Raw genomic sequence first — 25,620 nt, forward strand, 5'->3', positions numbered from 1 at the left:
GCAGACTCCCGAACTAGAGGCACTTTCTGAAGCCATGAAGGTGCGTGCCGAGGCCGAGAAAGCAGCCAGACTGCAGCAGGAGGACCACAGTGTTTGCACGGAGCAGACAAGTCAGGGAGGAGCTCCTCCTTCCCCACAGCCAGGCCCGAGCTGGCCAGCGGGTGTGTCATTAATACTTTTATTCTGTTTTCAGTGAGACAGAGTATTAAGCACTTTAGCGCAGCAGGTTAATCCCCAGCTGCAGCTGCAGTAAATCTTGCCAGCCGAAAGGTTGACAGTTTGGAGCCGGGACAGGGTGAGCTCCCGTTGAGCAGCAGTCGACGGGGACGGAACAACGGGCAGAAGATGTCCAGGCAAGGGTGGTGATTCCAGACGGTTTGATGAAAGAGACATCTCTGCTTTGCCTTCCTCAAGGTCCGGATTCAATGCCTGTCGTATTTGGCTCGGGAGTCCCTTTGAGCCATGAAGAGTTGCTGCCCCCTGTGACTGAGACGGAGGTCGCCAGATCCGGCCTTCCTCAAGGTCCGGATCCGATGCCTGTCGTATTTGGCTCAGGAGTCCCTTTGAGCCATGAAGAGTTGCTGCCCCCTGTGACTGAGACGGAGGTCGCCAGATCCGGCCTTCCTCAAGGTCCGGATCCAATGCCTGTCATATTTGGCTCGGGAGTCCCTTTGAGCCATGAAGAGTTGCTGCCCCCTGTGACTGAGATGGAGGTCGCCACATCCGGCCTTCCTCAAGGTCCGGATCCAATGCCTGTCATATTTGGCTCGGGAGTCCCTTTGAGCCATGAAGAGTTGCTGCCCCCTGTGACTGAGATGGAGGTCGCCACATCCGGCCTTCCTCAAGGTCCGGATCCGATGCCTGTCATTTTTGGCTCAGGAGTCCCTTTTAGCCATGAAGAATTGCTGCCCCCTGTGACTGAGATGGAGGTCGACGGGCCCAGCTCCTCGTCCGTTGCTGCTCCTCAGCTTCCTTCTCCAAGCGCCACCCCGAGCAGCGGCGGAGGGGGTTTCGTAGCTAAGACCCCCATCAAATATTCCCGCTCAGTGCTGCGTCCCGCCACCCTCGCCGCTCCCACTCCCAGTAATAGGCAGGCCCAACTGACCCCCAGTAGTGGGCCCCTTCAGACATCTGCCGGTCCCACCCAGGGGCCTGTGGAGTTGGGCAGCCCCTTTGGCTTTCCAGCCTCCGGATCCAGCACCAGCTCCTCGTCCGTTGCTGCTCCTCAGCTTCCTTCTCCAAGCGCCGCCCCGAGCAGCGGCGGAGGGGGTTTCGTAGCTAAGACCCCCATCAAATATTCCCGCTCAGTGCTGCGTCCCGCCACCCTCGCCGCTCCCACTCCCAGTAATAGGCAGGCCCAACTGACCCCCAGTAGTGGGCCCCTTCAGACATCTGCCGGTCCCACCCAGGGGCCTGTGGAGTTGGGCAGCCCCTTTGGCTTTCCAGCCTCCGGATCCAGCACCAGCTCCTCGTCCGTTGCTGCTCCTCAGCTTCCTTCTCCAAGCGCCGCCCCGAGCAGCGGCGGAGGGGGTTTCGTAGCTAAGACCCCCATCAAATATTCCCGCTCAGTGCTGCGTCCCGCCACCCTCGCCGCTCCCACTCCCAGTAATAGGCAGGCCCAACTGACCCCCAGTAGTGGGCCCCTTCAGACATCTGCCGGTCCCACCCAGGGGCCTGTGGAGTTGGGCAGCCCCTTTGGCTTTCCAGCCTCCGGATCCAGCACCAGCGGGGCCTTGCAGGCCGCATACAGCCTCCCCAGGCCCTCGGGCTCCTTTCACTTCTAGGTGGGCACCCCAACAGCTAGCGGAGGAAGGGCCTTGGGCAACTAAGCAGATTTGGAACCACCGATGGGTCCCTCCTGCCGCCTCTGATGAACCTGGTGGGCAGCGCTCCCCAGGATGCCTCCTCTTTCTCTTCCTCCAGCGGCCTCAGCTTCAGCCTCACCTTCAGCATCCCAGACCCAGATGGCATTACAAGGTGGTGAGTCCTTGGTTATTCAGGCTGGAAGGGGGGGGGGTTGTAATTGTTGCCCGTCCAACACGACACTGGACACCTACAATACTAACAACAGGGACTCAAAGGGTGAAGGCAAGGAACTATTGGTTTTGGAGCGCCTGGTGGCGCTGTGGGTTAAACCGCTGAGCTGCTTAACTTGCTGACCGAAAGGTTGCAGGCTTGAATACGGGGAGTGGGGTGAGCTCCCACTGTAAGCCCCGGCTTCTGCCAACCTAGCAGTTTGAAAATATGCAAATGTGAGTAGATCAATGGGCACTGCTCCAGCAGGAAGATAATGGCGCTCCGTGCTGTCATGCCAGTGGCCATGTGACCTTGGAGGTGTTTACAGACAACGCTGGCTCTTCGGCTTAGAAATGGAGATGAGCGCCTGAGTCCCAGAATCGGACACAACTGGACTTAATGTCAGGGGGAAACCTTTTAGCTTTACCTACTAACTATTGGTTCAGAAATTGAATTGAAACGGCTTATCCAAACGTGGATCTCAACGGCAGGCACGTCTTGCTTCCAGTATTCCCTGGTAGTCCCTGATCTAAAGTGCCGCCCTTTCCTCAGGCCAAGGGGCAGACAAAATGGCTGACCCAAACTCCCCCCTCATAGAACTAACATAAAAGTAACTACTCTGAAGAAGCCTGACAAAAGGAACTGGGACTTGAACATTTCCATCACATTATAGTTTTGCTTATAATTGATATAAACGCATCACTTACTGATTTATTCATCTATCCACCCTCTCTCTTTCAATATACATGCTTCTCCCCCCACCCCCAATAATAACTCTTCAAGTGGATTTCCTTCCTTGTAACTAGGAATCTGATGTCTGTAACTGGAAACCTGCACTTAGGCCAGGTTAATGCAGGGGGCTAAGATGACTGCTGCTCACACCTCTGCTATTCGCAAAGACCATCGCTGACCAGCATCTCTTTCCATAGGTCCCTCACCGTTGACATTTTCGATTGGAGCCAGGGCCAAGTTGGGGGCCCAGCAGCAGCTCCAGGCTCGGAGGCACCACCCCAGGAGAAAATGACCGCCAATGGGTCGGGATTCTGTTGAGAGACTGCCAACTGGCATGCCTGCCAATCAAAACCCCACCCTGTTCTCATTGGAACTGTCTAGGGCGCCTTGTCCTTAGATCTGCGAATGTCACTGTGAATATATATATAGTATTTATATAGTATTTAAGAGCATTTAAAACCAATATTTAGAAATTGAGCAAGCAGTTTGTTTCAGGGTCAGCGGGAGCGCTATATTTGTTTACTTGTTTGTTTGAGAGCAAAGGGAGAGCCTTGGGAAGGAGGGAGGGATAATGGATCTTGGATTTCGATTGGATATATTTCTTTACTTGTTTGTTTGTTTGTTTGTAAGTTAGAGGAAAGCCTTGGGAGGGAGGGAGGTGGTTATGGATTTCGATTAGATATCTTTGTTTACTTGTTTGTTTGTTTGTGATTAAAGGGGGCCAAGGGAGGGAGGGAGAGTTGATATTTATTTATGCAGATACTTTTTTTGTCTATATTTATACCTTTGTAACTAATAAAGAATAGAGGTTATTTGAACCTGCTTTGGTGTGGCTGCTTGGTTTTTTGGCCTCCAGATCAAGCGTCCGACTCTGTCCGAAGTTGGTTTGACCAACTGGCCAAGGAATAATGATGATGATGATGATGATGATGATGATGATAATTGCAACCCTTTTGGTACTAATGTTAGAGAGTGGTCAGTGGTCAAAGTGGTCTCTGGCCAAGTGGTCCCTGGTCCAAGTGGTCCCTAGTCAAAAAAAAGGTTGGGAACCACCTAGATGGAAGAGAGTAGACAGAATATGCAAACATCTCTGCAAATCTGAAGCTTTGACTCCACTTCATGAACCCCTTTGACTCCACTTCACTGCTGGTCTTCATTCACCCCAGCCTGTGTCTGTTGCTGCCCTCAAACTCAGCATGCAAAAGCAGGAGGGCAAGAAAATCAGAAACCAATGCATTTGAAATGGGAATGGAGTAAGTAGCTTAAGCTGCACTGCTGTAAAAAAAAATACCACCCTTTTAATAACGAAAGCACTAGAACTTCCCAGATTTGAGGAACACGTATTTAATAAAAAATGAGAATGGTTACATTAAAATAAACTCTACAGAATTTTCATTAGTAAAGCAGATCAGGCAAACAGTTTATTTTCAAGCTTAAATTTCCTCACATGCATTTTTATAAGGCCCGTTATAGTTTCATTACCAAACATTTCTGCAAGTTGCAATGGTGTTAATCCTCCCATTGGACTTTGTACATCAGCGGTGGCATTCAGCAATAAATAGCAAATTCCCAGGTGCCCTGAAACAAAGAAAGTGAGAGAGGGACAGATTTATTAACTTTTCAAATATTTTATGAAATAATAGGGTTTCCAAACGCCTTTTGATCCATCTAACATAGAGGTGGGCAATGTACAGTTCTAGGGCCTAGGGATTCTAGAGACGTCAAGGAACACAAAGACATCCTTCAGGGGTAAGAGCAAACCACATCTGAGTATTCCTTGGCCAAGAAAACTCTATGAAGTTCACAGGGTCACCATAAGTCGACAGGTGATTTGAAGGTACTTACATTACATAAAATAGCCAGCCTATTTGCAATGCAGCCTTCTTTATCTATAAAGTCAACTTTTCTAGTTTTCTGAAAAGTAAAATCCAGAAAAAATGGCTACATCTTCATCCAACATAATTCGCTGCACAGCTCAGATCCCCAACCCTTTATTCAACTCTTCTCTAACGGTAGATTTTATCTATTTGGCTAGCAAACTTTGAAGGAGCTGGGGGTGGTGACGGCCGACAGGGAGCTCTGGCGTGGGCTGGTCCATGAGGTCACGAAGAGTCGGAGACAACTGAATGAATGAACAACAACAGCAAACTTTCTTAATAACTTCCTAATTAGTTAGACAACAGATGCACAGATTGGAAGTTACTAAGTACCATAATTCAAGTATACCATTGAGACTTAAAACACAACAACAGAACGCACCTTAATTATTATAGGTTTTTCTTTTAACACCCTTTGAGGGATATCAGTACAAAGGCGAAAAGATCTCTTCTGGCTTTATTATCATTACAGGCCATTATGAGGTCTAAGGCAGGACTGCAAGAACAGGGTATTGAAGGTACCGCTCCAACAGGAAGGTAACGGCGCTCCATGCAGTCATGCCAGTGGCCACGTGACCTTGGAGGTGTCTACGGCTTAGAAATGGAGATGAGCACCATACCCCAGATTCGGACGCAACTGGACTTAATGTCAGGGGAAAACCTTTACCTTTACTAGTCTAACTGATATTGCTTGAAATGGGGGTTTGACTTTCGCTACCAAGATTAATCGCTGACATCATATTTCAATCACTGGACATTCCTCTTCTTCCCTTTTACAATTACAGTGTATAGATAGCACAAAAGTGGTACAGCTTCAAATCACTAAAGCATTACAACTATACAAAAAAACTATTTCAAAATTAGAAACTGAATATAGAAATGCTGTGCAAGATTGTGAATGTAGATATTAGGGAGGAGCAAATGCCAGGAGGTGTTGAGTTTAATCCCGCATCAAGTGGGAGAAAAAAGTAACATGCTGATCAGGGATAATGGTAAAATCCAGTATAATCAACAACAAACAAGAGCAAAAAATTGGTATATTTGGGGCAAGAGTGAATGAGGGAATAGAACCAACCATCACAAAGCATTCCATTCCGAAATGGAATAGCCAGATATTTACCAGAACTGTTGGGGAGTCCAGAAGAGCCCCAAATGCCTCAAGCTACTTCATCACACTAGAGAAAAAATCCACTTAAAATCCGGTTTCTGCCTCCTGCAGAATTCTGGGGTTTGTAGTTTAGGGAGGAGGTTTTAACAGCCCCAATAAACTACAAACCCCAGAATTCTGCAGGAGTCAGAAACTGGATTTTAAGTGGATTTTTTCTCTCTAGTGTGATGAATTGTTACACTACATCCATGGCTGTGTGCTATTGAATATTCTGCAAAATGGTTAATTATCCTTGCCCAATAATAATAATAATAATAATAATAATAATAATAATAATCTTTATTTATACCCCGCCACCACTGGTGCGGCTAACATGAGACTGAGCCCAAAAATAATGCAAAAAAATAATATACAAAACAATAGAAAATTGAATATAACAAAATACATAATGCAACAAAATAAAATAGACAATGCAAAATAACATAATAAAATCAATCACAAAGGGCATTGGTCTTATCAGATAAAATACCTTGATACTGATATGCATAGGCCCCCCATCAGGAAAAAGCCAGAATATACATTGAATAAATAAATAAATTCTCCTTGAAGTGACAAAGATCCAGCATAATAAAAAATATTTGATTTCCCAAAGTATTGCCCCTGCAGTCAGAATTGAGGCTTCTCTCATGTCCCCGCATGGGAAGCTGGAACTGACAGACGGGAGCTCACCCCATCTTGCAGATTGATTGTATGCCATTGAAGAGCTCTATCAACTTGTCTAATCTGGCTTTTTAAAAAGGCGATGGTGCAATTTATACACTCTTTTGTTACTGTAAACCTAAAGTGTTGGCCTAATATGTAATCTGTTAAAATATTTATATTCCAGCATTCTGCCTAACAACCAACCTCCAATAAAGGAGACTAAATGCACAATAACACAGGAAGATCTTTTTGCAAGCAAGGGGTGATTTTAAAAGCTCTGGAAAAGTAAGGATGAAACATGTCCATGACCCGGGGCCTGGGGTTAAATAACCTATTGGCAAGTAAAATCAGTGAAACAAAATGGTCCAAAATATTACCATAAACAATAGCAAAATGTAGAGGCGTCGCTCCATCACACTGTGGATTTTGGACATTCACATTAATACCAGGGTAATGCAAAAGCAAAGAGACGAGGTGCATTTTCCCAGTGTTTACAGCAGCATGAAGAGGTGTGTTTCCATTTTCTGCTGCTTGGTTTACATCAGGTATAGGAAATGCCTAGAGGAAGAGAGGGAAGAGAGAAAGGGACAAAGCAAGAAATACATACAATGTTGTTCCTTTACTCGCTACTAAACCCCCTCCTTGGGTTTCTACATAATTCCACTCCCATTATTCTGGTTTTCTTTAAATCATGTCAGAAGTGGCTTGAGAAACTACAAGTTGCTTCTGGTGTGAGAGAATTGGCTGTCTGCAAGGATGTTGTCCAGGGGATGCCCGGATGTGTTACCATCCTGTGGGAGGCTTCTCTCATGTCCCCGCATGGGAAGCTGGAACTGACAGACGGGAACTCACCCCATCTTGCAGATTCGAACCACCAACCTTAAGGTCAGCAGTTCAGCCGGCACAAGGGTTTAACCCTTTCGCCACCGTGGCTCCAGCAAGAACAGGGGTTAGACAACAGGGAGAGAAATCTATCCCTCGGAAGGAAAATTCACTTCTGGAAGTTATTATCATGGGGAAAAGGTGTCTCCACTGAAGCTGTATCACCAATCTGTGATTCCACAATAAGCCATTTTTTTCAAGATCCAATGATCACAGAGGCAGAAAGTGCAGTGAAATCTTCCAAATCATCCTGTGTTACCATCCTGTGAGAGGCTTCTCTCATGTCCCTCCATGGGAAGCTGGAGCTAACAGATGGGAGCTCACCCTGTCTCTCAGATACGAACCACTGACCTTCAGGTTGGCTGTTCAGCTGGCACAAGGGTTTAACCCATTGCATCACAGCAGCTCCTATTATTCTTTGGTGATTATATAATACAATATACGTACCCTAAAGTCTCACAAGTCAGTGCCACTGTGTCCTATGGGGTTTACATGCAGGTAAATGTGTTCAAGGTTGCAGCACTAACACGTTTAATTCCTTCTAACTTAGTAACATTAGCAGAGATCGAAAAGAGGAAATAGAACAAAATCTACACTACTGACCATTTCCAGGAAATAATCCAAAATCTTAGACTGATCATATATAGTGGCTAAAAATAAAAGGTTTCTGTTTTTCCCATCCACAACACCAGGGTCCAGCTTCTGGCTTCTAACAAGATAATCCAAGACATCTGGGTATCCCAGCTGAACTGCCTGGAGAGCTCTGAGGAGAAAAAAAGCCAATATGCCAACTGTTAACCCTGAATGGAATAGAATGACAAAAACAAAAGACTTTGCATAATTGACTTTTGTAAACAGACTCATTGGCAACGGCCATATACATTTCAGTAAAAGAAGTGCACTCTATTTTTTAGAATATTTGTGGACTATCTTTTATCAAACCAATCAAAGAATGGCGTGAATCAACAGCAGCCTGTAAAAAATATATTGGACCAATGCTGCCACACAGATCTCCAGAGATAAAACTGGATGAGAGAGAATAATAAAGTTCGAAGAGACCATATGGGCCATCTAATCCAATTCTCTGCCATGCAGGAAAAGCACAAACACCCCCGACAGATGGCCACCCAGCCTCTGTTTAAAAGCCTCTAGAGAAGGAGCTTCCATCACATGCTGAGGCAGAGAGTTCCACAGTTGAACAGCTCTGCAAGCTGTTTACCTCTCCTGTCAAGGAGAGTTTGGCTCCATCTGGAACAGGTTGTTGTTATGTAATTTCAAATAATAATCATCTTCTTGCAACCTCAAGCAATCATTTTTGTTGTCAAGGTTTATTCAGAGGTGGTTTGCGGTTGCCTTCCTCAGGGGCTGCAAGAATGCGGCTTACCCAAGACCATCCAGTGGGCTTCTATGGAAATTCAATGCCTGGGCTTCCAGAGTCATCTCAAATCTCCATGCCAGCTTTCTCATCTAGAATAAGCTTCATCTAGAACAGACTCCACACCCAGTTCACCAGGATAACCACATACCAGCAGGATATCACTCTTGTTGCGTTTCAGCTTCAGTTCAATGGCCCTTACCATTATCATCTCCTTCAGTCAATGCAGATTTCAGAGGGTCCTCAAGAACACATCAATATGGAATAAGCACTATTTCCCAGCAAAGCAGGCTCCACTTGTCCTTTGCTTATTAGTCTGGCGTTCAAGCTGTGATTGCATCAGCCAAATGTGTCAAAACGCTTTGGACGTGGCTCAAAAACATGCTCAACATCCTCATTTGGAATAATAATCTCTTAGAACAGGTTCTATCTTGAAGCAAACTGTTTCGTTCAACATGGCTCTATCATATTTAGTTTTCCTCTGAATCCCTCTTTGAGAGTCAAGCTGTGCAAGAACTTTACCATTATCTTTAATGGTCTCACTGTAGATGAAATGATCAGGAAAGCTCCCAGGTGCCTCTGAGGATTGCTGAAGCCTTAGTGCCCGACCACCGTTTCCCAAAGCAGTTGCTCTACTCCGAACTCAAGAACAGAAAACAGAATGTTGGTGGGAAGGAAAAGAGATTTAAAGATGGGCTCAAAGCCAACCTTAAAAACTCTGGCATAGTCACTGAGAACTGGGAAGCCCTGGCCCTTGAGCGTTCTAACTGGAGGTCAGCTGTGACCAGCAGTGCTGCAGAATTTGAAGAGGCACGAATGGAGGGCTAAAGAAAGAAACGTGCCAAGAGGAAGGTTCATCAAGCCAACCCTGACCAGGACCACCTTCCACCTGGAAACCAATGCCCTCACTGCAGAAGAAGATGCAGGGCTCCACGGTCACCTACGGACCCATGGCCAGTACACTGATCTTGGATGACAATCCTACTCAGACTATGAGGGATCACCTAAGTAAGTAAGTACCACAGCCATTTTTAAGACCCTTTCTCCATACTCAAATTCAACAAAAAAAACACCATTATTCGGAAGGAGAGACATACACATTTAGAAGCTTCTCAGCAGCATAATTTTCTGTTTGCACAAGGTGTGCATGCCTTGTTTAAACCTGGACATCCAGCTTCTACTACCCAGACTGGGCAGTATGTGGCATCCACAGAGCAGGCAAGGCCAAGTAAGGTTTGGGCGGAACTGACACAATCTTGCCCATTGGCATCTGACTACAATTCCAAGATCTTTAATCAGAGGCTAAGAATACCAAGGACAGTGAGACCAAAACCCTTGGTCAGAAGAAGCCCTAATCTAACTAGAATTGAACTGAGATAACCTGCTGTGACTGGTCACAGTCATAATTATCAAGTCTTTCTAAGGCTTAAAGGTACCAAGTATCAGTTTAGAAGAGACATTTTTTTCCTCCCACATAATGGACAAGAGACCTCTCAAGAAAGGACACTCAAAGGCACCACATCATGTCTGATCTTAGATACACACACACAAAACGTGTGTGCGCATCTTCAAAAAAGAAAACCACTATCCAAATAATCATTTTTACTCACACACAAATCAATCCATTCTTAAACTGATCAAGTCAGATTTCTTGGTGCTGGCAACAGAGTTCCTCCCATTTTGCACCTGAGAATCAGACAAAATAACCTTGGCTGCAATGCAGCACCTCGGATGCAGTTCCCTAATAGAGTTGTCCACGAACAGAGGAAATCTTTCTGAACATGCGGGGTATTTTTGGTCACAATAAACAGCAAGAAGCCTCCATCCGCAGTCAGCTCTGGAGTGTTCCCCAGACACCTCGCTCAGCCTTTCTTTAACAGCACATCATCTTTTCTCTAGTGGGATATGATGCAAGCTTATGGGAAGACTGAGCAACATCTGGGGGTGGTAAATAGGCTTGTGCAGAAGTTTGCAGAATGCAAAGGAAGCTCTGTTTTCCAGCTTTTGTGACTCCAAAGAATAAAAATTAGAAAGTGTCCTGGGAGGGCACACACTGGTCAAACCGTTAAGAGAATGTCCGTTGCTAAAATATGCTAAAATTTAATGAGCTCTGTAGGCGGACTCAAATACTAAAACACTGGCATTTGGGCGAACTACATCAAACTAAATAGCCTCTTTGTCAGATTAATGGAATATTCAAACAAATACTAATTTGGTCTTTCAGATGTTCAACTCTCAGAGACCCAAGTGAGCATGACAAATGAATAGCGATACTGAGTTGGAAGTCCCAAACATTGAGAATCTGTGATATCAGCTATAAATTGGCAGCTTGGCAGAAGAAGAACCAGACTAATTTGTTAATTTGCTTATTCAGGAAATCGTTGTGTAGCTTTCTGTTGGTCCTGATAATCTCTAATCTGTCAAGCATAAACTGAGAATGGGGGTGATCTTGGAATATAATTCCTACAATCCATTGTTACTGGCCTCAGTAACCGGAGTTGATGAGAGCTGGAGTCCAACAAATTTTGGAGGGCCACTATTTTATCACTTCAGTTGATTAATTTTACGTGTTACGAAACCCAGATGAAAGAAACAGAGCCCCCTTATCTGTTGCTACGAAGTCCATTTTTGTTATAATTTTCTAGAATAACAAGTGGCAATAACATAGCTAAAATTAAGATGCAAGGAAGCTGATGGCAAAGTTTGTGCATTTCATTAATATCATCTTCAGTACTCATATAATTGTATTAACTAGCCATCCCCTGCCATGCGTTGCTGTGGCCCAGTCTGTGTATATGTGTTTTGTAGGTGTATATATTGTGTACATGTGTATATATGTGTGTGTTTGTGTATATATGTGGTTTTGTGGATGTGTTGTAATGTATTTTTTGTTTTTTGGCTTTTTAATTCTCTTCTGCTTTTTTTATGAGTGGTCACTTGTTGGCCTAATAGGTGTGTTGTGTCCAAATTTGGTGTCAATTTGTCCAGTGGTTTTTGAGTTATGTTAATCCCTCAAACAAACATTACATTTTATTTATATAGATTACATATACATTCCTCCTTTCTTTCCTCAAGGTGGCAAATCTGACTCCCTGCCCCTCAATTGACAATAATCCTATGAGGCAAGTCAAACTGAAGAAGTGTGACTACTCCAGGATCACCAAGCAAGTTTTATGGTTTACTGGGGACTTGAAACTTGATTTTCCAGCTTAATACCTCTAGCCACAAGATCATATTGGATGCATGACCACATTGGGAGATCATAGCATGCTTGAGATCTTTTGTTGTTTATTCGTTCCGTTACTTCTGACTCTTTGTGACCTCATGGACCAGCCCACAGCAGAGATCCCTATCGACCATGGCCACCCCCAGCTCCTTCAAGGCCAAGCCAGTTACTTCAAGGATACCATCCATCCATCTTGCTCTTGGTCGGCCCCTCTTCCTTTTTCCTTCCATTTTCTCCAGCAACATTATCTTCTCCAAGCTTTCCTGTCTTCTCATTATGTGGCCAAAGTACTTCATCTTCGCCTCTAATATACTTCCCTCCAGTGAGCAGCTGGGCATTATTTCCTGGAGTATGGACAGGTTTGATCTTCTTGCGGTCCAAGGCACTCACAGAATTTTCCTATTTGAGATCTTACATTGTCAAGTATTGTGTAAGATATCTTCAAGAGATCTCAGCAAACAATGTCATTGGTGAGTCTCTGACTATGGAGCAGAAAGTGTTGCTTCTCTGATCCTCTCTACTTTCCATCAGGAATGAGGTGGCCAAAGGAAGGGATTATTGCAGTGCAAGAGTGAGTTGGAGGACATTATGAGTATTGTGGAGGGAGGAGGACAACAATTTAAGCATTAAGGTAGACTTCTAGTTCTGTATTTCCCTAATAGGAGGCTGGCCTATTCATAGTAAACTGAAATAGTAATTCCTGTTTGGCGGTTTTTTTTCCAGATACAAAGGAAAAAGGAAGCAGATTTGAGACAAATGAGAGTGACAACTGCAAGATAGCATCACCTGGAATGCCACAAAATCATGTAAGGGATCGCCTAAGTAAGTGTTTCAAGAAGACAATTGCACAAAGCTTTATTTGGAAGCACCCGAATCAGTAGTTCCCCTCCCGATAGTATTGGACTGTAAAACTCATCGGCCTTAGTACTATCAATGTTGAGCCAGCATTTAACTACTACTGGAAATCTACATGTTTTCTACCTTCATGCAGCTCTCACATGGCCATGCCTCTTTGACCTCATTGGCCTTGCGCCATAGATTTTGCAAGCCCTGATCACACTCACTATCTGAATGTCCAATGTTACATGAAAGCAGAAGGGAAAATCAGAAGGAAAGAAATTATTGTGTCTAGTTATGACAGAGAAGTTTGAAGAATGACAAAGGTGGAAAACAAGATAGAAAAAGGCAAGCTTGTTTAGGGTTCACCAATATTTTATTTCTTTCTTCTTTTCAATGCAGTTTATCTTTAAAAAATAACATTCAGTGGCACAAATATGTGGTTTCCACTTCTCATACATCGTGCTAATCATTCTAATAGCGAGAGAAAGGTTTTGGATTGAGATATATTTTCAGGTGACATTGGGATGTTGGGAAACTAAGACATTTCTTTTGAGAACCAAATACTGAAATAGACTTCAAACTTTTGACCTCTATCTCCCTCCTGTGGTGCAAGTAGGCAATTCCCAGACCAGTTTCAAATAACTGTACATTCCTATTTGCTATTGCTTGACTGAATTGAAAAATGCAACTGTTAATATAGTTTCCCATGACATGTAAATTTTGACATTTGCACAGCAAAACAAGCCATGGTGTGGTTTGCTAACATTTGACATGTTATGAAATACAAATCTTTCTCTGCTAACAAAACATTTTTTTCCAGCACTCACAAAACACAATCTGAATCCATGGTTAATGGTGGGCTTACAAAGTGCAGCTTGTGAACAAACCCATAACTATGGCTTGTTTCTTATTCTACTCAGTCAGAAACATAAGGTTGGCAAGAGAGACAGGAGCGGAACAAAAGACAAGCCAAAGGCAAACATACAGTATGTTTAATGTATTGTGGAAGGCTTTCATGGTCAGAATCGCAGGGTTGTTGTGAGTTTTCCGGGCTGGAACATGGCCACACATAGCTTCTGCAACATGGCCATACAGCTCGGAAAACTCACAACAATACAGTATGTTTGTCAGTCTGTCACGCAATTTGTAATATAAGCAAATAACACAAACCATGGATTATCAAGACGTGCGAATGTTGCCACTGAAATGAAAGAGCAGAGTTCACCCAGAGCTAGAATAAATGAGGTTCTTTCACAAATTTAATTGACATGAATTAAGGAAGTTGCTGGTTTTTGGCTCTGCATCCTTCAGGAGGTGTCGAGAGAGGGGAAGACACACATAGTTTTGTAGCACATAATAGACAAAGTTATGTTAGTAACTTCTGTAGTACATTTAAGAAGCAGAGCTAGTGAATGTTTTTGAGAGGTTGTCTACACCACCGAAATAATCCGCTGTAATTCAAATCATTTTGTCCTGGCTTTACCTCATTAGAGCCATGCCTATTCATAATATACCACACTAAAGTTATATTGATGTCCTTGCTCCGAATTTGAATGAGCACCACTTTATTTTCCCCTTCTCCTCCAAAGTGATTTTCCATTGCTTGCCTTTCTGATCAGATCCACTTGTGATGCTACCTTCCAAAGCAAACAGCTTCCTGACAGAGTCCTACTGGTGATGCACCTGCTTTGACATCAGAATGAGGTGTTCAGCCATGCAATCCTTGGCGAGGAGGCAGCCCAATCGATGCCTTTCTTGATCTCATGGCTGGGCATCTTGTTTTTAAGAAAGTGACTTCCTTAGCACGGCTCTGTTGCTCAGTTGTTTGGCCAGGAAGGCAGTGGGTATGTAAAATAATAACAACAAAAAGGGTAAGGCTTCCCCTTGACATTAAGTCCAGTCGAGTCAGACTCTGGGGGGTGGTGCTCATCTCCATTTCTAAGCTGAAGAGAGTCAGTGTTGTTCGCAGACGCCTCCAAGGTCATGTGACTGGCGTGACTGCACAGAGCCGTACCTATTGATCTATTCACATTTGCATGTTTTCGAACTGCTAGGTTGGCAGAAGCTGGGGCTAACAGCGGGAGCTCACTCCACTTCCCAGATTCGAACCGCTGACCTTTCAATCAGCAAGTTCAGCAGCTCAGAGGTTGAACCTGCTGTGCCACCAGGGACTCCTAATAATGACAACAACAACAACATTTTTATTTATATCCCACCCCCTCTCCCGGAAGGGACTCAGGGCGGCTTACAGCAAGTAATTTACAACAATGCAAAAAAAAAATACAAAAAATGGCAATGTTTGTTATCCAGCAATGTGTCCTGCCCTGATCTAGATGGAAACAATTAGCAAAACATAGCAAATGACCACATTTATGGAGCAAGAGCTGAATTGTGGATTACTGTATTAAAGACTAAAAGAAATGCTTTCACTGTTGAAGGGGTTGCCTGTCATGTGTCAGGATCAAGGCAAGTATGATTTTTTTAAAAAATAATAATAATCAGTGTAGACAAGCTCTCAGTTACATATGGCAAAGTAGCTTCAGTCTCATGCACCTTATAGTGATTAAGATATGCTGACTTCAGAAGCATTAACAACTATCAATGAAATGTAAAAAATCTGTTTTTCTACTTCCTGGAGTATATAATTTTTTATAGAAAAGAGAAAACCTTACAAGTGAAATTAGCGATGAAAATTAAAACATTGATAGTGTATTTTGACTTTTAGTGTTACCCACAAAATTGAGTACAGGCACATAATTACTTCAAGGTTATATGAAAGTATTAATTTGCAGATAATGTCCACAATGTCCAACAAAAGTCACACCTTGTGCAGGATCTGTAGAAAAGAATGGATCCTAATGAATGTGCCTAGTGGTTTCATAAAGCAATGCAATATTTGCATCAGTTCTAGTCTTACACACAAACACCTAAGTAAGGAAAACATAATACTTATCAGTTTCCTTTTCTAATCTAAAGTATGCTTACCTTTCTTTAACCACTTCATTGGATTGCTTTTTATTGGCAGAAACAGAACTCTTGTCAGGTTGTTCAGCAGACTGCTGGGTATGGACCAATGTCTTATAGAACTGAATTTTAAAAAGCATGACATTTAGTGAGCAATCTTATATCTTAATTCCAATTTTGTCAATACTTTGTAAATATACGCTTTTTAAGAAAATACAACCATTTAATGCTTTTGTATCATTTTATATAATGCAAGCCTCTTCGTCTTAAATTATATGCAGGCCTGCTAAGGAAGCATTTTGGTTTATTTTCATATAATCTTCACTTGACAGTTCAAGACATTTTATTTTTAAAAAATACATACACAAACGTTCCAAAAGGATAAGGTGCTGACTCTGCAAGTACAATGTTATAATCTAATCTATAACTTAAAGTGAAACATCTGAAATTTTGTTGCTGAGTTTCTTCACATATTCTTGGGGGGGGGGGGGGAGCAAAGGCAGTCGGACTTCTGAATAATGTTTGCTTGTTTATTTCTCATATGAGATTAAATTAAGGCGAGAATCCTATGTATGCACAAAATGGAAGCAAACCTAGCTGAATACTTCATCTCATGTAATGGTAAGCCAGAATGTCACGTAATCCTAGGGTACATTTAAATTGCCCACTTAATATGAAAGGACTCCAGATAAGTTCCAGGACACTCAAACGAGCTCTTCCAGGGTAAGATGGGACAAAGCCACCTAAACACAGTCTTGACTTGTTAGCCAAAGTTGGGAGTAATTTCAATTCTGGATGCTGAATTTGGAGCATCCCCGGACTTAGGGTCCACTGCTGTCCCGTGTTTTGTGGGCTGTCCTGGCCCAGGGACACAGAAAGACATTTACTGTCCCTTCCCATTCTCCATGTTGTCAGCAGTAACATTGGCCAGAGCGATGGGGCAATCAGGGAAGGGAAGGACAGAGCAGGGAGCAATGCCTCCATTCCCTTTGTTGACCCAGCCAAGGTCACATCAGGCATCAGCCAACTCAGTTTGGTGCCATTGGGCAATCAGGACTCCTCTCTCCCACTTCCCCAGTGGTTGGGCCCATTGGTAGATCTACTCCAACTTTACAGTTCATAAGAAGTTTATCAATGCATGCTGATGCACAGCTACAATCTGACTCCAGCTTCTAGTGGGAGAGCCAGTATGGTGTTTGGACCATGACTCTGGAGATGTGGTTCAAATCTTTGCTCAGCCATGAATTCTTGCTTGGTGACTTTGGGCAAGTCACATTCTCTCAGCCTTAGAAGATGAAGGCAAACATACTTTGAATGCCTTCAAATCATTTCCGACTTACTTACTCCTTATCATTCATAGTTGACACGAAAATGCACTGGCAAGGGAGCATTCATGCAAGACTGAGATAAAAGAGGAGACAGTCTCAAGGGCACCAAATTCTTTGTTTAAATTAGATAAGCAGCATCATACATAAAGTCTATTATTTATAAGCATAAGCTACACCCTATTTTTAAAAATGCCTGACATGCAAAATCTCAACTTGCTCCTTTTGCCTACATATCCAACCTTTCATGGCTATAATACTGTGTAATATGTGTTTTCTTCTCCTAGAATGTGTAAGAAATCTTTGCTTTACTTAAAGTAATTGCCTTAACATCTCCTGCTAACTGAACAAGCTAAGGAAATACTTGCTGGGAAATTTTAATGGTAGCACTGCTTGTTTATGGGATGCCTTCCTGCAACATGTCACTGATTCATCTTAGCCTTTTTTTTTCTCCCTCCTGTGAAGATAAACACACCACACCCACCCAGCTTCTTATTCCTGGTCCTGAAGTAGCAGCCATAATACTACTATTACTCATACCACATTTAAAGAGCGCATATTTGTATAATAAATACAATAATCAAAACAGAACAAACTTTATTCTCAACACTGAAATTATACCTTACATTTGCATATGTTACAGCTGAGAAATTCTGTGATTTTTATCACCTGCTAACCCTAGGGTTAACCCACACAAATCCTCCCAAACACATGTGAAATAGCTCAATCTCTTTTCCATTCAAATTATGCCTACATTATCACACAGCAGCCTGAAAGACCACACATACTGTAGCTAAGGATACCATCAGTTGTGCATCTTGGCTATTAACGAGATGTGTTTACAAGCACGGAGGCAAATGGCTATGGAAACTGTATGCCTGTTGGAACTGGATTAGCCACTACTCAGCCATTCCTGCTGCACCTTCCCTAAGACAGCAATACTCCCCATGTCCAACTATGCAAAAATCCCATCGTAATTAATTTTCCTGTTGCATAGTTTTCAGCAAATTATATGCTGAATTTCAAGCAAGAAGATATTGCAGCAGCATAAATAACACAGAATTATTTCACTGTGTCAGGGAAAAAAGAACCAAAAATTTGCTGTCAACTACAAAACATCACTGGCATGAATCAAGTGTTTGAATCAACTCTCTACGCATCTCCATGTAGCTTCGAATGTTCCCAAGACAATCTTTTTCATTTCTATGAGATCTTTATACTCAGGCTTCGTCTTGCATTAATACACTCCCTTTTCTAACCATTGACACAACCCTTAAACACTATGCATTCATTTAAACAGTTGACCTTTCAATCAACTTAAAACGAGGAGGGGGAAATTCACAAATTAATGGGTAGACCACAACACAGAGTTCTCTATTGTCCTCTCGGATGAATGAGGCAGTCCTAATAAGATCAGCAAACGCAGGAACCGCTTCTATTGCCTTGTCGGAAAGACCAACCTTGCTCCTCCTTCAACAACACTTCTTTTTGTGCAGCAAGCAGTAGCCCGAGCACTACTCATTACTTATGATGCCCACTTCTCTCAGTCCCGCTCCCAATCCTAAAAGGCACAAATTAATACGCAAAACGGCAATCTGTGGGTGGTAATGTGGGCACAGAGTTAAAGGCAGATGAATGGGAATTGTGTGTATTTGGAGTACAGGGAAAATACTATGGGAGAAACACATGCAAGGGGAGGGTGCTGTGAACGGCAACAAACAGGAGAAGGCTTGGAAGGGATACCTGAAGCCAGGAAGGCATTTGACTCAACAGGATGGTGAACATATAGGAGAACGGCTTGAGTTGCTACGTGAGAATGTGAAATGACAGCTGTGCACAGAAGCAATGTGCAAGTCTTCAGATAAATCTTGTTAATCACATCTTTGAAACACAGAGATTATTCAGCAGTCCCCAAGTTACGAACAAGGTTTGTTCTTAAGTTGAATTTGTATGCAAGTTGGAACAGATACATTTCAAAGTGTAATTCCAACTTATCCATCTATCTATCCATCCATGCTTTAGACAGCATGGGGAAGGGTTAACACCCCTGTGGTGTTCGCTTTACTGTCTGTACCCTGACTTGGGAGATTTCACCACTTTCTCTCCTTGTGATCATTGGATTTTGAAAAAATTGCTTCTTGTGGAATCACAGATAGAAGAAATTAAATATGTTAATGGTGCAACCTTGAACACATTTGCCTGCATGTAAACCCCATAGGATACAGTGGCACTGACTTGTGAGACTTTAGGGTACATTGTATTATAAGAATAACAAGAGGCCAAGAGTGGTGCAATGGGTTAAACCCTTGTGCCAGCTAAACAGCTGACCTTAAGGCCAGTGGTTCAAATCTGCGAGATGGGGTGAGCTTTCATCTGTCAGCTCCAGCTTCCCATGCAGGGACATGAGAGAAGCCTCCCACAGGATGGTAACACAAGATGATTTGGGAGATTACACCGTACTTTCTGTCTCTGTGATCATTGGTTTTTGAAAAAATGGCTTGTTATGGAAACAAGGATTGGAGGTACAGCTTCAGTGGAGACACCTTTTCCCCATCATAATAACTTCCAGAAGTGAATTTCCCTTCCAAGGGATAGATTTCTCTCACTTTCTGTTGTCTAACCGAGCTCTGAGGATGACCTGGGAAGGAATCCCACTGGAGCATTGCAGCACACCCAAATACCTGGGAGTAACTCTGGATCGTGCCCTGACCCACAAGAAGCACTGCCTGAATATCAAGCAAAAAGTGGGCACTAGAAACAATATCATACGAAATTTGACTGGCACAAACTTGGGGATCACAACCAGACACAGTGAAGACATCTGCCCTTGCGCTATGTTACTCTGCTGCTGAGTATCCATGCCCAGTGTGGAACATATCTCACCACACTAAAACAGCAGATGTGGCTTTTAATGAGACATGCCGCATTATCACCACTAGAGAAATTACACTGTTTTGCCGGTATCGCACCACCTGACATCCGCTAGGAAGTAGCAGCCAATAGTGAAAGGACCAAGGCAGTGACATCTCCAGCCCATCCCCTATTTGGGTATCAGCCAGCACATCAACGACTTAAATCAAGAAATGGTTTTCTAAGATCTACAGAAACACTATCTGGAACACCTCAGCAAGCGAGAGTCCAAAAGTGGCAGGCACAAACCCAGAACCTCAATCAATGGCTGATACCAAATGAGAGACTCCCTCCTGGGCACACAGAAAACTGGGCGACTTGGAAGGCACTGAATAGACTGCGCTCTGGCACCACGAGACGCAGAGCCAGCCTTAAGAAATGGGGCTACAAAGTGGAATCCACAACATGCGAGTGTGGAGAAGAGCAAACCACTGACCATCTGCTACAGTGCAACCTGAGTCCTGATACATGCGCAATGGAGGACCTTCTTGCAGCAACACCAGAGACACTCCAAGTGGCCAGATACTGGTCAAAGGACATTTAATCAACTACCAAGCTTGCAAACTTTGTGTTTTGTTTGTTTGTTTAAAAAAATGCAGTACAACTGTTTGGTCTGCTCCTGACATGATAAATAAATAAAATAAATGTTGTCTAACCCCTGTTCTTGACAGAGCCACTGTGGCAAAATGGGTTAAACCCTTGTGTCAGCTGAACTGCTAACCTTAAGGTTGATGGTTCGAATCCGCAAGACAGGGTGAGCTCCCGTCTGTCAGCTCCAGCTTCCCATGCAGGGACATGAGAGAAGCCTCCCACAGGATGATAACACATCTGGGTGTCCCCTGCGCAACATCCTTGCAGACTGCCAGTTCTCTCACAGCAGAAGCAACTTGCAGTTTCTCAAGTTGCTTCTCACACAATTAAAAAAAACTTGTTCTTAACTAGAAGTCATTTGTAAGCCAGATGTTTGTAACTCGGGGACTTCCTGTACAGACATTCAGGGAACACACCGGCAGAGAATACCATCATGCTTGTGTTGGTAAAGGGGAGAAGATAAAATACTATATAGAAATCAAAGAAGGGATGGGAGACTTTTTCTCTGGGATGTCACTTGCTACATGTTGCTTGCTAAACACTAAGTTGTGTCCACTGCAGCTAGCTTAAAGCGTTTTCTCCTACAGGTTTGCTTTAAAACACACACACAGAGCTATCCAGATCAAACTCAACTATCACAACATGTAGAAAAATTGGAGCTTGAGAAGGAACAAGGCAGAAGAAAAACAGCAAAGATTGCATGTCGTTTTAATCACAGAAAGGTTTGATCCAACAGGACTCGGGCTCCCTGTTGTCAGTTTTCTAGGGGATACATTTCCGCTAAAGGGGTCCACTACATTCCAGATTTCAAGGCACTCAGGCTTAGGGGTGTAGCCAAGATGGACTTTAATCCTTACAAGAAACTGCAAGTACAAAAAACAAGGCAATCCTCGGAAAACAAGGGTGTGGACCCATGCAATCGTTACGGGATCAGAAGTCCAGCAAGAAAGGCAAAAGCCGCTGGAGAGAGCCAGAATCCAGTCTTCTAATCCATCCCTGTCAACTCAATTCTCCTCCAGTTAAAAATATGCTTCATCAACATGGCACGGGGAAAAACTGATGGAAAGAGGATTTAAAATGTCCTAACTTAGTCTGTCACAGTCAAAAAGGAATAAAACCAACCATCACAGAGCATTTTGTGTTCTCAGAAAGATTAACAAGTGGTATTTAGCACAAGCCTCTGCACAAAAGTGTCCCCCAAAAATGCATTCATCTTTTTACACAGTCTGGGGAAAACTTCGGCCCTCCAGGTGTCTTGGACTCCTACTTCCACAATTCCTAACCGGCTGTTAGGGGTTGGTGCTCATCTCCATTTCTAAGCCAAAGAGCCAGCGTTGTCCATAGACACCTCCTAGGACATGTGGCCGGCATGACCGCATGGAGCGCTGTTACCTTCCCGCAGGAGCTGAATGTATTGATCTACTCACATTTACATGTTTTTGAACTGTTAGAACTGCAGAAGCTGGGCTAACAGCAGGAGCTCACCCCACTCCCCGGATCTGAACCACCAACCTTTTGATCAGCAAGTTCAGCAGCTCAGCGATTTAACCCGCTGTGCCACCGGGGGTTCCATTAGTATAGTAAAATATAATAATGTCCATCCTACACAAGATGGATTATAAATGCATTCACCTACCAGGCAAATTATCATCATTGCTATTACTAGCGGTTAAAACAGGCATGGACAAACTTTTGGACTTCAACTACCACAACAAGGGTAATCAAATTGAAACTGAATCAAGATAAGACAGAAGAACTACTGGCCTCATGTAGGATGGATATTATTATATTATACTACACTACCATACTGCAATTATTATATATAATTATTATATTTTTCTCACCCTGAAAGGGACTCAGAGCGGCTTACGAGATATATAAACATACAATATATTAAATTATTTGCATAGTACAATATCAGTATTATATATTATTATATTGTACTACACCATTATATTGTAATATTATTAGTAATATTAAATGTAATATAAAATATATAATTATAATATTGTATTATTAGTAGTATTATATTGTATTATATTATAATACTATAAATATTATATGTATATACAATACATTATATTATATTATATTAGTAAAGCATAGTACAATACCAGTATTATATATTACTATATTGTACTACACCATTATATTGTAATATTATAAGTAATATTAAATGTAATATATAATTATAATTATGTATTATTAGTAATATTATATATTACTATATTGTACTACACCATTATATTGTAATATTAGTAATATTACATGTAATATAAAATATATAATTATAATAATGTATTATTTTATTAGTATTATATTGCATTACATTCTAATATTATAAATATTATATATATAATACATTATATTATATTATATTATTAGTAAAGCATAATACAATACCAGTATTATATATTACTATATTGTACTACACCATGATATTGTAATATTATTAGTAATATTACATGTAATATAAATTATATATAAATATAATTATGTATTACTATTAGTAGTATGGTGTATTATAATTATATGTATATACAATACATTATATTGTATTACCAGTAAAGCATAATACAACACCAGTAATATATATTACTATATTGTACTAACACTAAATAATAAATAATACTACAATAAATAATACTATTTAAAAACTCTAAATAATAAATAATACTACACCATTATAGTGCAATATTATTACTAATATTAAATGTAATATAAAATATATAATTATAATATTGTATTATTATATTGTATTCCATTATAATATTATAAGTATATGTATATACAATATATTATATTATTAGTCAAGCACAGGAGACAAGATGGAACTGTCTTCAACTGTAGCGGTAATATAATATAATATAAGTTGTGGAAATATAATATATAATAGATTAAATTACTGCATTATCAATATTATATCTAATATATTAGCATTATTATCTGACCATGTTATTATTTCTATATATTGAGGGGCTCCCAGGCAGTTTTGGGCAAACTTGGGCCCTCCAGGTGTTTTGGACTTCAACTCCCACAATTCCTAACAGCCTCAGGCCCTTTCCTTTTGCCCCTCAGCCGCTTAAGCGGCTGAGGGGCAAAAGGAAAGGGCCTGAGGCTGTTAGGAATTGTGGGAGTTGAAGTCCAAAACACCTGGAGGGCCCAAGTTTGCCCATGCCTGTTCAAGAGGAAGGTTTTAGCCAGGGATAGACCAAGAGGGGAGAAAAGGAATTGCCCTCTGCACATGCTCAGGGGCAGGCACTCACCGCTGCCCCCTCCTCCTCCGCCGCCTTCCTCGTCCATGTCTGGCCGTGCTGAGCGCGCGTCCTGCTCGCCTGCCTTCCGCCGCGTCTCTGTCCTTCTCCTCAGAGCCTCCGACGAAGACTCTGCTTTTGGCCCCGCCCCTCCTCACGTGACCCGCCCCCGAAAGCATAAACACGCCCCCTCATTATAGCCAGCCTATCAGAGGAGGAGGAGTAAAGAGCGGGAAGGACCCCATTCGGTCAAGAAGCAGGAAAATTGCATTCACAGCTCCCCCGACAGGTGGCCATCCAGCCTCTGTTTCAAAGCCTCCACTACACTCCAGGGCAGAGAGTTCCACTGCTGAACAGCTCTCACAGTCAGGAAGTTCTTCCTCATGTTCAGATGGAATTTCCTTTCCTGTAATTTGAACCCATTGCTCCTAGTCTCAAATGCAGCAGAAAACAAGCTTGCTCCCTCCTCCCAATGACTTCCTATCACATATTTATAGAATCATCCAGTCCAACCCCCTGCCGAGAAGCAGGAATATTGCATTCAAATCACCCCTGACAGATGGCCATCCAGCCCCTGTTTAAAAGCTTCCAAAGAAGGAGCCTCCACCACACCTCGGGGCAGAGAGTTCCACTGCTGAAGGGCTCTCACAGTCAGGAAGTTCTTCCTCACGTTCAGATGGAATTTCCTCTCTTGTAGTTTGAAGCCATTGCTCCTAGTCTCAAATGTCTATCATGTCTCCTCTCAGCCTTTTCTTCTTCAGGCTAAACATGCCCAGCTCTTTAAGCCGCTCCTCATAGGGCTTGTTCTCCAGACCCTTGATCATTTTAGTCACCCTCTTTCTCTGGACACATTCCACCTTAGAGTCAACATCTCTTCAATTGTGGTGCTCAGAATTGGACACAGTATTCCAGATGTGGTCTAACCAAGGCAGAATAGAGCACGGATAGCATGACTTCCCTGGATCTAGACCAGTGTTTCTCAACCTTCCTAATGCCGTGACCCCTTAATAATAATAATAATGTATTGTCGAAGGTGATCAGCTGAAACATTACCCTGGTCATTCCACAGATATATAAACCAATTTTTCCTACTTCCAACAGACCTCATTACCTCTGAGGATGCTTGCCATAGATGCAGGCGAAACGTCAGGAGAAAAATTGCCTCCAGAACATGGCAATATAGCCCGGAAAAACCTACAACAACCCAATAATAATAATAATATTTATTTATACCCTGCCACCATCTCCCCGATAGGGACTCAGAGCGGCTTACGTGAGGCCAAGCCCAAATGACAATTACAATAAAGAAAAACCAAAACTGCCTGGGAGCCCCTCAGTATATACAATAGAGTAAGATATAGAAACAACAACATTGTTCTATAATAATACGAATACAGTTCCTCATGTTGTGGTGACCCCCAACCACAAAATTATATTCGTTGCTACCTCATAACTGTAATCTTGCTACTGTTGTGAATAGGAATGTAAATATCTGATATTCAGGATGGATTTTCATTCACTTGACCAAATGTGGAACAAATATTTATTTATTTATTTATTTATTTACAGTATTTATATTCCACCCTTCTTACCCTGCAGGGTACTCAGGGCAGATTACAATGTACATATACATGACAAACGTTCAATGCCATAGACACACAACATATATAGAGAGACACACAGAGGCTATTTAACATTCCAGCTTTTTTCCTTAGGGTATTCTGGGCACCAGGGGAACTGTTGCTTCATCGTCCATTTGTGACACTGATGGAGTACTTCCTCATTCTTTTTGCTTGCTTGCTGGAGATTTTATGACAT

At 42.4% G+C, this 25,620-nt stretch overlaps 3 protein-coding genes across 3 annotated transcripts in view; 1 reads left to right on the forward strand and 2 right to left on the reverse strand.

Annotated features, from left to right (window-relative positions):
- LOC137094983 (cytohesin-3) overlaps positions 1-25,620 on the reverse strand; it is a 326,264-nt gene that overhangs the window by 188,687 nt on the left and 111,957 nt on the right. The window lies entirely within an intron of this gene.
- On the forward strand, positions 35-3,411 carry LOC137094947 (atrophin-1-like). The gene is made up of 3 exons (XM_067460959.1): positions 35-161; positions 415-1,980; positions 2,946-3,411. Exons 1-2 carry the CDS (start codon positions 35-37, stop codon positions 1,782-1,784), a joined length of 1,497 nt encoding a protein of 498 aa, XP_067317060.1. The 3' UTR covers positions 1,785-1,980; positions 2,946-3,411.
- LOC137094948 (cyclin-dependent kinase 4 inhibitor D-like) lies at positions 4,077-23,906 on the reverse strand. Its single transcript, XM_067460960.1, has 5 exons — positions 23,815-23,906; positions 15,744-15,844; positions 7,921-8,080; positions 6,813-6,993; positions 4,077-4,326 (listed from the first exon to the last, which is right to left on the reverse strand). The coding sequence occupies exons 3-5, from the start codon at positions 7,921-7,923 to the stop codon at positions 4,157-4,159; spliced, it is 354 nt and encodes a 117-aa protein (XP_067317061.1). The 5' UTR covers positions 7,924-8,080; positions 15,744-15,844; positions 23,815-23,906; the 3' UTR covers positions 4,077-4,156.

The sequence above is a fragment of the Anolis sagrei genome, chromosome X, assembly GCF_037176765.1.
Source record: "Anolis sagrei isolate rAnoSag1 chromosome X, rAnoSag1.mat, whole genome shotgun sequence".
In the NCBI taxonomy this organism is placed as follows: Eukaryota; Metazoa; Chordata; class Lepidosauria; order Squamata; family Dactyloidae; genus Anolis; species Anolis sagrei.